The sequence below is a fragment of the Chelonus insularis genome, unplaced genomic scaffold (assembly GCF_013357705.1).
Source record: "Chelonus insularis isolate UGA/USDA-ARS -01 unplaced genomic scaffold, ASM1335770v1 contig_17_pilon, whole genome shotgun sequence".
In the NCBI taxonomy this organism is placed as follows: domain Eukaryota; kingdom Metazoa; phylum Arthropoda; class Insecta; order Hymenoptera; family Braconidae; genus Chelonus; species Chelonus insularis.
The window spans coordinates 601,643-616,125 of record NW_023276415.1 but is presented as its reverse complement, the minus strand read 5'-3'; the positions used below and the strand labels follow the sequence as shown (position 1 = coordinate 616,125).

General features: G+C 34.0%; 2 protein-coding genes across 2 annotated transcripts; both read right to left on the bottom strand.

Annotated features, from left to right (window-relative positions):
- Nucleotides 1-4,964: 4,964 nt before the first annotated feature.
- Nucleotides 4,965-5,402, bottom strand: LOC118064296 (uncharacterized). Its single transcript, XM_035078798.1, has one exon. It carries the CDS (start codon nt 5,400-5,402, stop codon nt 4,965-4,967), a length of 438 nt encoding a protein of 145 aa, XP_034934689.1.
- A 1,583-nt stretch (nt 5,403-6,985) lies between these two features.
- On the bottom strand, nt 6,986-10,843 carry LOC118064295 (uncharacterized). Its single transcript, XM_035078797.1, has 7 exons — nt 10,477-10,843; nt 10,212-10,404; nt 9,600-9,697; nt 8,942-9,517; nt 7,988-8,842; nt 7,685-7,741; nt 6,986-7,074 (listed from the first exon to the last, which is right to left on the bottom strand). The coding sequence occupies exons 1-7, from the start codon at nt 10,841-10,843 to the stop codon at nt 6,986-6,988; spliced, it is 2,235 nt and encodes a 744-aa protein (XP_034934688.1).
- Nucleotides 10,844-14,483: the final 3,640 nt, after the last annotated feature.

Here is a 14,483-nt window from a genome sequence, read left to right as displayed (position 1 = left end):
CACATTAATGTTCGATAGATAATTATTTGTAATAATAATTATTATTATCTTAATTGAAAGAGGAATTAGAAAAGAATAAAAGAAATTTTGATAAAAAGGATCCTATTTCTGATGGTCTTCAGAAAGCAGAGCTTCTTCGAGCTAAACAAGATATAGTAAATCGTATAATTCAAATCGGAGAAAAGGTAAGATTCTTTATCCATGAATAATATAATTTTTAAAAAATATACGTTGTGACGATACTTTTCCACTGGGGTAGGTGTACTCAGTATTCACCTTCCTCCAGGACACTAATTTATCAGCTAACATCCCTGGTTCGCTTATAATCATTATAAACGACGGGCGCCAAGTTATTTTTATCGCCAGAATAACTAAACTGGCAAAACTTACATCTAAATCCAAAAAAAAACTTAAACCTAGACCAAAACTTACAACTAATCTTAAATCAAAATCCAACAAAACTCTCACAATTCTCAAAAATCTTAAAACTAATTACGAAATCTTAGACTAAACTTAATTAAGATGCTGCTGGTAAAGAGGTCCTGACAGGGGATCTCCTGGAGCTCAGTTATGTGGGTTGTGGAGAGAGGGTCAGGGCCGGCAATAATCCTCGGTTAGACCCCACAAAAGTATTCAAAATTATTAAATAAACAAACTGAAGTTGAAGGCTCTTCTTTACTAATTATTTAAATACCAATTATCAATTAATGCTTAATTTATTAAAACAAAATCAATTTTCTTATTCATTATCCAATTAACAAAAATCATAAATCATTCTGTAACGATTCTGCATCATCAATAAAGAAAAATATTTTACAAACAAATAATTCTAACTCGAATTCTGGAACAAGTTTTAAATAATTACCTATCGTTTCTAAAATTTAAACATTAATTAACCTTAATCTAACGGCTCTAATCTCAAATACACTGATTTTTATCTTATAAATGACTCTAAAACCCGAAGCAAAATCATCAATATCTCTTATAATTTAAACTATAACATTCTAAACTGAATTTATTAACTAACTAAATCACGAAAGCAAGCCAAGGGTGGAAGATTCCCTACATTTCATTATTCTACTTCTAAACTGTAATAAAACTACCGAAAATTACCAAATATCAGACTCAATACGACTTACAGGAGCTGCAGAGGATACTTAGGTGTCGTAAACTGGTCTCGACACGTTCCTGGATATTCGGGAACCTCCTCTCTGCATCAGGGACCTCCCTGTAGTCTGCCATAACTCTACTTGATTGTTTCTTCCTCCTGGGCCTGTTCTCGTCTTCAACCTCCAATAACTCTCGCCATCTTTAATCTTCGAACTCCAATTTCTAACTGCTTCCTTCGATTACCAAAATCGAACTGCTCTCGTCAATCTCCAAAAACGAACTTTTCTCTTCAAGCTCCAAACTACTTCTTCTCTTATCAAACTCCAAAATTGTACGCTCTGCATTCTTTATCCCCACTCCAATCTCACAATCAATCTTCTTATTTGCAGAACCACTTCTCCATTAGTAGCTTCATCACGCGATCTCTCCTAGATTTCATTGTGGAAGGGCGACTTAACCTAGGTGCTTCCTTGGAGGTGAGGTTGATCAGGCTTCCCCCACAAGGCCTGCAAACTTATATCTAATTCTTCAAACTAATTTCTTCACAAAATCTCCAAAATGCCCATTCCACACCTCCATCTCTTCCATTGGAGTGCCATATTACTGGGCCTGATCAAGTGATGATCACTCACAGGGCTAGAACGTCTTCTAGCATGGATCCTCTAACGGGTGGCACGTTTCATTTGGCCCTCATCTCCACGTTAGCGTCCCACTTCTCCTCATAATGGTTTCACAGCTCCTCAAATATTTCTGACTTCTCCTCTACTAGCTCCTCCTTATCCTATTGAGTCTTTTTCTACTACCAAAATTAAATACATAATCTTCCAACCTTGCTACCTCTCTTTACATTAATATTTCAAAACAAGTAATAACAAAAATAACTACCATTCATTAGATTAAAATAGTTTATAAACCAAACGTGAACCATCACTGTAACCATCGGTTAAATAGCCCCTGAGGACTCAAAATAATGAAATATGACGTGAACAATAGCTAGAGCAACCCACATGGGCTACGATTAGCTTCCAATATTCATTAAATTATTCTTTAAGGTGTCAATGGGACGTTATCCCAAAAATAACGTCACAACGTTTATAGAAATTATAAATTTTTGATCTTACCAATTAACTGAATAACTACGAAAAAAATTGAATAATGTAATATTGTTGATAAAAGTAATTTTAAAATGTTTTAAAGACCTTACTATAACAATAATTTTAGAAGACAGCTAGATGATGTGTCATGTTGATAAAAGTGAGTTAATAATAATTTTTTACAGGGTCGAGAAGTGTAAAAAAATATGAAGAAATTATAGTTGGACGTGATAACATTTATTTATGATTTTCGCGCGGCAATATCAAAGCTTGAATGTCATGAACAGATACATTTGATTCGTTGTGCACTGAAGGCATTGGAATTCGACAATGGTGACGGTAAAATGAAGGAAAATGAAGAGAAATCGAATAACTTTAGAAAAAGAAAAAATACACTAATTCAAAAAAGTTATAGTGACGAGTCTAATACAAATGGAATTCACAACAGAAAAGCAGATTTATTGGCGGAAGTAAAGGAGTTACAAGAGAAAAATAAAAATCTTTCATGTGGTATTGAAGAGCTTGATCAACAGCATGCTTAATCAATCGGTATGTCACTCTTTTTTTTTCAACTACTGTTAGAATCAATTCTATAAGAATCATAAACACTACTGTACATAATACCTTTCCAATAAAATTGTAAATTATAATAGTTAATAACAATTTATTTATTTTTAGAAAAAATACTGGTTTTTAAAGAAGAATTGCAAAAAAAAAACATCAAGTACTTCAAACTGCGTACGAGTCTTTTCATGTTGACTTCAATGCTGCTCAAGAAAAACTTTCTCTTCTGGAAACGGAATTATCTACTAGTAATTCTAACACGGATCAGAAAATAATTCCAAAATTAGACAAGCACATTTAGTTGAAATGGAAGAGAATCACACGGAAGAAGCTTTACTTATGGAGCAAAGTAAAAAAGAATTAGAAGCAAAACTTATACAAGCTGAAAAAGTTCTTAAAAACAATTCTACTGTATATACATCAGCTATTATGCGAGCTAATCAACAGGTTAAAACTCTTCAACAACAAATGGCTTTAATTATTCAACAGAGAGATGATATTCAAAATAAATTATCAGCTGCTGAGGATAATGTTTTGGCACATACTGCATCTTTGACAAATTTGCAAATTGTTTTGGAACAGTTTCAAAGAGGTAAGCATAAAAATTATTTCAAGTTTTTCGAATCTTTAGTATACCATTTAGAAGTTGACATAATCAGTTATGAGTATCAATCATAAACTGGAATTAAAAGTTTATTAATGAACGGAAACATAAATGAATAATGTTGCTAATATAAATAAAAAATTTAGTGCGTTAGATTGTTAAAATGAAACTGTCGATAATATTTTGATGAAAAAAATTTTTATATAAATAGAACACCTTGATCTCTTGATCAAACAATTGAACCCGGTTATATGCTATTTTCAAATATGAACGTATCACGTTCAATATCATCAACATTAATTTAACTAAAAATTTATTGAAGATTGCAATTATGAAATGTATAAATATTCATAATACTATGTGTTTGATAATGATATAAGATGAGAAAAAATGCTGGGTTAACTCAATTATGGATGTACGAAAATTATTTAACACAGATAAACTTTATTAAACAATAGGCCACAGTTTACAGTAAATGAGTTTATGAGTTCATGGAAACGATGAGCACTGTAGTTACTAGTGAATGAATGTTTGAATGCACTACGACGGGGGTTGTAAGTTCACGCAGTTCACAATGAGTTCAAGAATTATGAATACTATTATCTCTGAGTGTATTGAGCACAGGATGAGTTCAGTGAGCTGCTGAAGTTAATTGTTGAGCACTAATTATGATCTCAATGATTACTTGAATAGAATGAGTTCAGAACAAAGAAAAATGAGTGCGTGTACGACAGCTACGATCTAACGTCAGTGAGCGCGGTTCAGCAAAAAATCGTCGACTCTCGCGTTTCATCGAGAAAATTCGTGAAGCCCGGAAGTCGGCGTCGTTGAGGGGTCCTAATTGGACCGAGTGATGAGTGTTCTGATTGGTTACCGGCCAGGTGACCAGATTTGAATTATTGAATTGAGTGAGGTTAGCTCTTCAGTAATTAATTACTGAACACACCGCCCGCCATCAGCAACAGCGTTGATGATTATTTCGTTGTTGGATGTGGGGTTGATGCAGGGTCGTCGAGCTCCAACGGAAGAATCGCCAGTTTGGTGATCGGACGTTTGAGGACAGTCGTAGCTGTTTTGACTGTCACGACCCTGGTGAGCCCATCCTTGCCAGGATGTAATTCGATGATGAGTGCGAGTGGCCATTTGGTCGGAGGGAACCGATCGTCGATGATGAGTGCTAATGAACCAACCTTGATGTTCTTGGCCTTAGTTTGCCATTTACTAATTGATTGCTGTTTCTGGAGATAACTTGAGCTCCATTCAGTCCGGAAGTCTTGAAACTTCTGCTGAATGAGTTGATAAGTCTTGAGTCTGGTCGGATTTATGTCCCTTGAGGATGGTTCTGGTAGCGTGTTGAGCGGTCTTCCTATTAGGAAATGACCTGGAGTGAGTGCAGCAAGATCGTCTGGATCTTCAGTGAGTTTTTCCAATGGCCTTAAGTTCAATACTGCTTCCACTTGTACAAGAAGAGTCGTAAATTCTTCATATGTTAGAAGAGTATCTTTAATTGTTTTACTAAAATGAGTTTTAATGAGTTTTACAACAGCCTCCCACTTTCCTCCCATGTTCAGGGCTGAGGGTGGATTGAATTTCTACGTAATTTTGTCGTTATTAAATGAATGCATGAGTTTGGTGAATTCTTGAGTGCCTTGAGTAAAGAGATGAGTGATTTCTGCCGCAGCTCCGAGAAAATTTGTCCCACAGTCACTATAAAGAATGCGACAGAGCCCTCGTCGACCGATGAACCGTCGAAAGGCAGCGATGAACCCTTCGGCAGAGTAGTCTGTTACAGCTTCTAGATGCACGGCTGATGTAGCTAGGCAAACAAGGGCACAGATCCTACCTTTGCTTGTCTTTGCTCCTCTACCTTTCCAGGTCTTGAGTGTTATTGGACCGGCATAGTCGACACCAGTATGGGTGAATGTAGGTGATGGAGTCACTCGTGGTTCTGGGAGTTGTCCCATGAGTTGATGAGCTCTCTGAGCACGTTGACGAGCGCATGGAATGCACTTGTAAATGTATGAGCGCATTGGTTGTCTTCCGCCGAGGATCCAAAATTGTTGCCTTACGAATGCAAGCGTAACATGAGTGCCACCATGTAGAGTTCGTTGATGAGCATCGGAGATGATGAGTTTTGTGAGATCTGATGAGCGAGGTAGTATTGCAGGATGTTTGTTCTCTTGGGTGAGTGATGAAATCTCGAGTCTACCTCCTACTCGAATGACTCCTTCTGACAAGGGGAGTTTCAAACTTGGGAATCACAGATTTCCGTCACTTTTATATATATTGTAGGGGAGGGTCCCCTCAACAAATATACCAAGTGGCAAGACGCCATTCGTTTTTATTGTTGAGAAATTCCAATCCAAAGTTCTCGATGAAACTTAAGTAGAAGGAACTTTTATACCGGTTGTAACAATGGTTCCGTGGCGTAGCGGTAACGCTCCTGCTAACTGTGCGGCCGGTCGGCTGTTCAAGTCCCGGTCGAGTTACTTTTTTTTTCATTTTTTTCATTATTTATAATTATAAATTATTAAATAGAAAAATAATGAATAATTAATAAAAAAAATATTCAACAAAATATTAAAAATTTTTTTTCTAATTTTTCTTACCGGCTATGGTACCTACTACCTGAGCGACCTTCGAACGTCACAGTTTACCTGCTCCACCATGTATTGTCCAAGGGATGTACATAAAAAGAAATTTCTCATGCCCCAGGAAAGTGAAATCCCAGCTGCTTACAATTCGGCCACGTCATACATTCTGAAATGTTCACATTCTGTTTCGAGTTTTCGTACGCGTTAGACGTTAAAATAATTTTGTGCTAGTTATTCAAAGTGGTTTGTGAATAATATGGATAAAGCAAGTACGAGTCCTGGAGATCTACATGGAGAATCTATTCTTAATGATTCAATGAAAAATGATATTACGAATGCATTCTTGTATTGTAAATCATTATTAGAAGAAAGTGAATTTCTGGTCAAAAATCCTCCATCACAAATATCACATTCATCTATTGCCATGGGAGAAGAATTTTATAATAGCATTGTGACAATGTTAGATGAAAGAAAAATTATTGAAGATGAAGAATTCATTACAAAAGATGAAGATGATGAGAGAAATGAGTATACGAAGGTATGAAGGATAATTATTTCTGCTATTATTTTTGTTTTGAATTTTTTAAAATTATGATGCTATTAATATTTGATTCATACGAATGACTATCAACGTTATTATGTATGATTCTTTGTATTTATGTAATTATATTAAAAAATATTTAAAAGTTGTTATATTAATAATTATAATATTTTTTTCATGTTTGGTAAAATATTTTTTTGGTATTTCTAGTGCATTGGTGTACCGGAAGATGATGATGATCTTGATCAGGCTCAAGAATTTGCCCCCGAACCACATGATTATATTCCACTGTGGTATAAAGAGAGGGCAGTTGCTATTGCCGAAGTTCATCCAAAATGGAGTTTAAAAAGCCTTCAAAAGCATGGAGTATCTCGATTAAGGATATTTTATAAAAATTAATTTTTAACTTCTTCAAGTTAAAATATATTTTTTTTTATAAAATGCAATGAAGTTTCGGTAGGAAAAATTTCAATAAATTTCATCGTTTATTTAACAAGATATTTAAGTTTAAAGTTCGTGAAATTAACATAGGCTTATATGGAGCATAGACATTTTTATCATTCATTACTGAAAAAAAAGATATTTCCAGAGAACTAACTCACATAAATTTAATGTATAGAATAAAATAAACCTTTTTTTTATGATTTAAAACAAAAAAAAGTTGAAGTTATCGTTTAAATATTAAGATATTAATGAAAATACTTCACTAAAATAACAAATTTTGTGGTTCTCTTCTTTTGACATTGAAAAATCTGGCAACGCCGCTGACAATATAGCAGATTTCTAACTATACGAGGTTGAGATCGCGCCATAGAAATTTAAAATAAATATTTATGTTGCAATTTAATTATTCACATATTTACATATATTTATTTTGTGATAAATTCATATGAATTTATCACAATTTATAGATTTAAAAAAAAAACAGGAATTAGGAATAAAAGGTTAAATGGAGATATTTAAGAAAAAGTAAAATAAACAATAAGTAAACTGAAAACGAAAATTTATTTATTTTTAATAAATATTTTGAAAAATATAATATTTATACATATATAAATATATATCTAAATATATGAACACAAAAAAAATCAATATTTTTTTTTAACTGTTTATGTTTCGAAATAATCACACACTTTGTTAATGATTTTTTCATTACTCGTAACTCGAGGCATCTTACCTGCAGTTGAACCTAAAAGCATTTTTATACCTTCCTTACCGTGTTTATCCCAGGTTTCTTTTAAATTAATTGATGTAATATTTGCTTTAATCATTTTGTTAATAAGTTGTGCTGATAAAATATTTTTAAAACATGAAAAATCTGCTTTTTTTTGTTTTTCTACGAGTTTTAAATGCGCAGAATTAATAATCGTGTGAAGTGGAACAGTAAATTTAATTAAATCAAAGTTAGAAATTGAAAATTTTGTAATAAGATCTATTAAAACAGCAGTATCGTTGACAGCATTATGAGCATCATTCACACTCTGAGGCTTAAGATAATCTTTAGCAAGTTCTTCTTGCTTAAAACTTCCTTTTGATTTAACTCCAGATTTCAACTCTTCTACGTTTTTAAAAACTTTAATTGAGTCAACAAAACCTTTGACAACTGCTTTGACTTCTTCAAATAAATCAAAAGTTTTCATTGCTCTTATAATGTGAAGAGCATCAAACGTTATGCCATTATGTGCAACAAGCACTACACTAGAAGATAGTGTTTTTAAAAAATTCATAAAGCCACTATAAACATCTTTTGCTGGAGTTGTCTGAACTCGTCTACAGCCTTTACTATCTCTCAAAATAGGATTTCCATTCTTAACAAAAAGACCTGTTACATTTGTCACTCTTTCATGAATTTTTCGAGATGGTAAAATATAATTAGAATATTGCGATTTATCACATCGAGCACTTATTTGTACGATTTCTGCTGAAGCACCGAATCCAGATGTCTCCAGGTCAAAAGTGACAGGAATAGTATCTTCAGGTAAATTCTCTTCTGCTGACATTATTTGGTGAATATCAGGATCGCTCAATCCACAGGCACTAGAGTACGTAATTCCTTCACTTTTTTCCATTTTTTGTTTTGATTGTGAACGACGAGTTTTTCGGTTTTTCCGTTGGAGTTTAAACTCTGTTGTTTTTGCATTTGCGGACTGTTTAAGTCGAATATCATCCTTTTTAGATCGAAAATCAAGAGTATGTTTACCCGGTGATACTTGTAGTTTCTGGTAAACTTCAGTAATGTAGCTTGTACCTATATTCTTTTGTAAAGAAGCACAACTTACACGATAACTTAAACTGTCAGATCGACTATAGCACCTAGATTTTGGTGCTTTAGAAGCTACAAAAGCATTAAATGACTCGTTAGCTTGTGACGAACTGCATGGAGCAATTTTAGTTGCATTATTTGCAAATGTTTAAAAAATTTCTCTTATTTTACAATAAAGATCTTCTCCTTTCAATGCTTGTCCATTGGGCAATCCATTATGATGATGACTTTCAGGATTTTTTGAGAAGCGACACCATGCTCCACACTTACTGTGTTTACCAAATGCATGATCAACTACATTCATGATAGCAGCTTCAACTGCTGTTGGATTACCTTTATTTGTTTTTACAGCATAAGAAAAGGCATTTTTCAGATAGTCGATGACCTTCTTCTGATCATTTTTAATACCAACTTTCCATAATTTATTACTAAGTGATTTAATTGTATGATTGAGATCACTTTCTTTTTGAAGATCATAATCAATTTCTTGTCTGATTCGACACATGGTCGAAGCATCATCATCGCCAACTATAAACGCTATAATACAATTTTCATTTTGGAGATGCTCATTATGAGCAATCAATGATGCTGCCATATCTCCTTCCATTGACTTAGCACTTCCAGTGTAATCTGCTGAACATTTTTCACCACATTTACATTGTCCATTGACCCGAGTAGCACAAGATTTACGACGAATTTCAACTCCTAATATTAACCCACTTTCGACTCCAATCAAAGAGCAATGTCCTTAAAAACAAAATTTCGAATTAATTCAGATTTGCAAATTATAACTCCTAATAAATAGTATTCTAAAATTTTAGATCTTCACCTGACAGACTATCATATGAAACCCCATTTCCTCTTGTTTGCCATGCACCATCTAAACTAGCTCGCAACTTAACCCGACCTTTTTCATCATAAGCATCACTTTACAAATAAAAGAGTATTTTTTTAAAACCAAACATAAGAAAGAAATGTGATCTTTAAAATAAATTAGACAACAAAAAAAGTTCAGTAATAAAAGAAAAAACTCCAAGCATAACGCCAGTCATTCAGGAAATAGAGTGCTAAAAGACAGAATAATTAATGAAAGTTTTTGAAAGTTCAAATCAAAAAATAATGCAATACCAGCAATTCATTTATTCTAGTGATAGAGCAAAGCAGTTTTAACATACTTATTTTACTATTATAGCTTCTGGAAGTGATTTAGTTAGTACCTAGAAATCTAAAAAAACATTTTCCTATAAGAAAAACATTGGTTAATTATGCGAACTCTTACAATATATATATTTCTCCTGTATGAAATCTGTTGAAAATATTAAAACATGAAATACATAAACGAATCGAATGTTCTTTTTTTCAAATTTTATGAATCATTATATGGTATATAAAGAAAAAAATTGAATAGAAATAACCTATTTTTGACAGACGTCATATTTACCTTTGATATTTGAGAATAGTCAACTCTTTTTCTTTTCTGATTGCCTGGATATAAGTTTCTTCTGCTAATGTATTAATTACTGGCCCAACAATTTTTTCATGTTGTGATACAGTGACTGGATTGATACTGGGGACATTTGCTGCAGATAATATCCCATTTAAATGGGTTACACCAATGCCTGCATCAAGCATAGCTACAAATAACAATAATTGCTATTCACTACACACATCATAACTACATTTTTCTGTAAAAATAAACAACTTACCCATAGTAATTTTGAGATTCACATCATATCGTTTCCTATCAGTATCATCTGATGTTAAACTGCTTTTAGCTGTTTTAACATCATATAATGCTAAACAATTATGACACCTCACTTTTACAAAATTGGCAAGACCAACTTGTGTCTCTTCCTCGATATAAAGCAATGATAAAGCTTCATTGCAAATGTGACACCATAAATCGCCTCCCAACTGATCATACTCCACAAAACGTCGTCCATTAATTTCTATTTCAGCATCGTTTTGAGGTGCTTTTCTGCGTTTAACTGCGGCGCGAACATTATCAAGCCACTCTAATTTTCTTTTGGTCACAAATCTTTCTTTTTCACGTAATTGCTGATTATAGGCCATGATTTTAAATGTCAACGTAAACCAACCGCCAGATACACATTACTTAACCTTACATTACCCAATTCATTGGTACCAACCGTTTATTAAATTGCAACGTTGCCATATTTAATTTAATATTTTTATCATTATAAATACATAGAAAGAGATATATTAAATTCAGTTTTGTTATGTTTTTGCAGTTTGGAAGAATGACTCAAGTAGATGTTTTATTTTATGGAAATTAATTTTTTCTCAATATTTATAAAAGTTATTGAATTATTAATAGTAAAAATTCAGTTTACTAACTATTTAACATTTAAAACAAAAAAAAAATGACGGAATTAATAAACTTTTTCTAAATTAATTATAGTTGTGAAACTACTAGCCCGTAAATATAAATTTTCCTTAAAGCATAAGCAGAATTTATACCGATGGAAAGAAGATGTCAAGTGTGGAGGTACTCATTTTGACAAGTGGAACATTATTGATAGTAATACTTACGAACAATTTTTGGAAGCCCGATCTAATATGGAGCAGGTATTAAATTTTCAGTTTGATGAGATCTGATTATTATATTTTATAAGCATATGGTTTCATGTTATTTTATTTTTTTCTGTCATTTTTCTCAAGGTAACCACAAGAACATTGCAACAGTGGGCAATGAATGCTGCCTTCCAATTTTTATCGGAAGAATTTCATTTCATTGCTAGTAAATCATGGGTGGAAAGGTTTAAAAAAAAACACGGAATTCGCCAACGTAAAATTACAAAGTTTATAAGTCATAAAGAAGTAGCATCTATCGAAGAAGTGATGGAAAGTGCAGAAAAATTCCGTCTGCAAATGAAAGCATTAATGTCTGGATTTGATTTGGATTATATTATTAACACTGATCAAAGTGGATGTCAATATCAATCAACATACAACAGATCATTGGCAGAAAAAGGAGCGAAAACAATTTTCGTTAAAAAAAAGAACATTAGCTTAACTACTCATTCTTATACCGCACAGTATGCACTAACGGCTTCCGGGAAAGTGTTACCATTTGTTTTTGTATGTTTACGCGAACCAAGTGGAGCATTTGGAGCACAAATAAAAAAACAAATTAATCAGTTGAGTGAGATGTATAAGAATATTATTATAACGTGTACAAAATCTGGCAAGCTAACTAAACAAGAGTATGAAAAGTTTCTGAAAACTTGTCTATTGCCTTATGTGCAACATAATAAATTCCTTCTGATTATAGATTCATGGGATGGTCAAACAGACACGACAGTGTATGACGATATTTTTTCTAATGAAAATGGTGAAGCTACTTGTACAGTAAAAATTATCCCACCGAAATGTACACCCATTTGCCAACCGTGTGACGTCTACTTTTTTCGACAAATAAAAATATTTATTAAAAAAATTCAAAATGCTCCGGAGCTATTGGCAGAGAACAGGGAATTAACATCAAGAGAAGACATCATAAAAATTCATTCTCTTATATTGCATCAATTAAATTCACCAAAATTTACAGCGATGATCCAGTATGCTTGGTTTGCCTCCAAGTTGATTGATGAAAGGAAAATATTTATGAATGTAAACCAATTGTGCTTCTCCATACATAATTTTAAAACAAAATGTAATTGCAACAATAATAGTTTTATAAAATGTGCGGTTTGCGATCAAATTTTATGTTTTAAATGTTTCTATGATGATTATCATCCAAATAAATGTATAATTATGAATGATTCTGATGATGATATAGAAAGCGAATAAATATAATATTCTCATTGTAATTGTGTAATATTGTAATTACACTTTTTTATACTTTTTCCTTATTTTTAATAAATAAAGAACTAAATTTCTTATAAAATTTTTAATTATTTATTTTCATATTAAATAATGAATGATTATTAATTATTTTGTTGAATATTTTTTTCATTAATTATTCATTATTTTTCTATTTAATAATTTATAATTATAAATAATGAAAAAAATGAAAAAAAAAGTAACTCGACCGGGACTTGAACAGCCGACCGGCCGCACAGTTAGCAGGAGCGTTACCGCTACGCCACGGAACCATTGCTACAACCGGCATAAAAGTTCCTTCTACTTAAGTTTCATCGAGAACTTTGGATTGAAATTTCTCAACAATAAAAACGAATGGCGTCTTGCCACTTGGTATATTTGTTGAGGGGACCCTGCCCTACAATGTATATAAAAGTGACGGAAATCTGTGATTCCCAAGTTTGAAACTCCCCTTGTGAGTCAATGTGAGCGGTGAGTCGATCAAAGGCGTGATGTTTCGGCCACGGTTCCCTATTCTCGATCATGGTGAGTTCTGTTGAGAATTGATTTCGTTGAGTGTGCTTGACCCAGGACATCAACGCTTTCTGGATGTCATCAGCGTTGATGGGATATGCTAATGATGAGTTCGGTGATCTCTTCATGCGCGCTATGACTCTAAACAAAATCGCTGTAAGTCGTAGTAATCGATGAAGCGATGAATGCCTCTGGATGAGTTCCCAGTCTTTCTCTGGTTCTTGTTGTGATGTTGTAAGTGTCATCCCAGGTCTCTCTTCAAGAGGGACGTCTGGATCAAGCTTGAATTGATGAGTTGGCCAGGATTGTGAGTCGTTGAGCAACCATGGTGGTCCAAACCACCATAGTGGATGAGCCTTGAGTGCTAGCGGCGTTAATCCCCTTGATGCGCAGTCAGCTGGATTTTCTTTGCCAGGAACGAATCTCCAACGGCCGTTTGGAACGATTTCATGTATTAATGCCACTCGGTTCCTAATAAAGTCCTTCCAGCGTGACGGTGATGAGTGTAGCCACGTGAGCGTCACGGATGAGTCAGTCCACAAGTATGTTGGTACATGAGGAGCTACCTTGGTTTTTGAACATACCATGGTAGAATGAGTGCCTGTTTGAGGTGAGTGGACTTTGATATACACAACTGCCGCCATTGCTTGTTGTGATGAGTCGGCGAATCCATGGATTTCTATTTGTGAGCCCGTGGTGAGTTTTATCTATCTTAGTATTTGAATAGTGGGGATTTGAGTGAGTTCTTGTTTGAATGCTGACCATTTATCAGCTCGTTGTTGTGGTAAGTGGTCGTCCCAGCCTAGTTTTACACGCCAAAGTTCCTGCATGAATATTTTGGCACAAATTGTGAGTGGTGAGATAAAACCAAGAGGATCAAAGATTTGAGCAATCTCTGAGAGGATGAGTCTTTCGGTGAGTTTTCATTGGTGGCTTGAGTTTGAAGAAAAATTGATCAGATGTTGGTGACCAATGTAGTCCTAAGACCTTCGTGCTGCTTTCAGATGAGTCAGTGAATGCATGAGGTTTTGGTTTATCTTTTGCTTCTGCCTGAGCGCATTGGTTGAGTTTTGGGTGATTGCTAGTCCATTTTGCAAGTGGGAACCCGCCCGCCATGCAGAGGTGTGACACCTGATCTGCTGTTTCTTGGAGCTCTGGAAGTGTGTCGGCGCCTCCGAAGATATCGTCAACGTACCTTCCATGTGTGAGTGGGTTGATTGCAAGAGGGAATTTCTGTCCTCCATCCTCTACCAGTTATAAAAATACACGTACTGCTAGATATGGAGCTGGTCTAGTTCCATAAGTAACAGTAGTGAGATGATAATGAACTGGATTGTTGTGTTCGTCGACCCAA

Coding starts and splice junctions, on each gene's coding strand:
- LOC118064296 (XM_035078798.1), bottom strand. CDS start 5,402: ATGCGCTCATACATTTACAAGTGCATTCCATGCGCTCGTCAACGTGCT.
- LOC118064295 (XM_035078797.1), bottom strand. CDS start 10,843: ATGGCCTATAATCAGCAATTACGTGAAAAAGAAAGATTTGTGACCAAA. Junction 7,742..7,987: donor AGATTATCTTAAGCCTCAGA/GTGTGAATGATG, acceptor TTAATTTAAAAG/AAACCTGGGATAAACACGGT. Junction 7,075..7,684: donor GCTTTTAGGTTCAACTGCAG/GTAAGATGCCTC, acceptor CTTTTTTTTCAG/TAATGAATGATAAAAATGTC.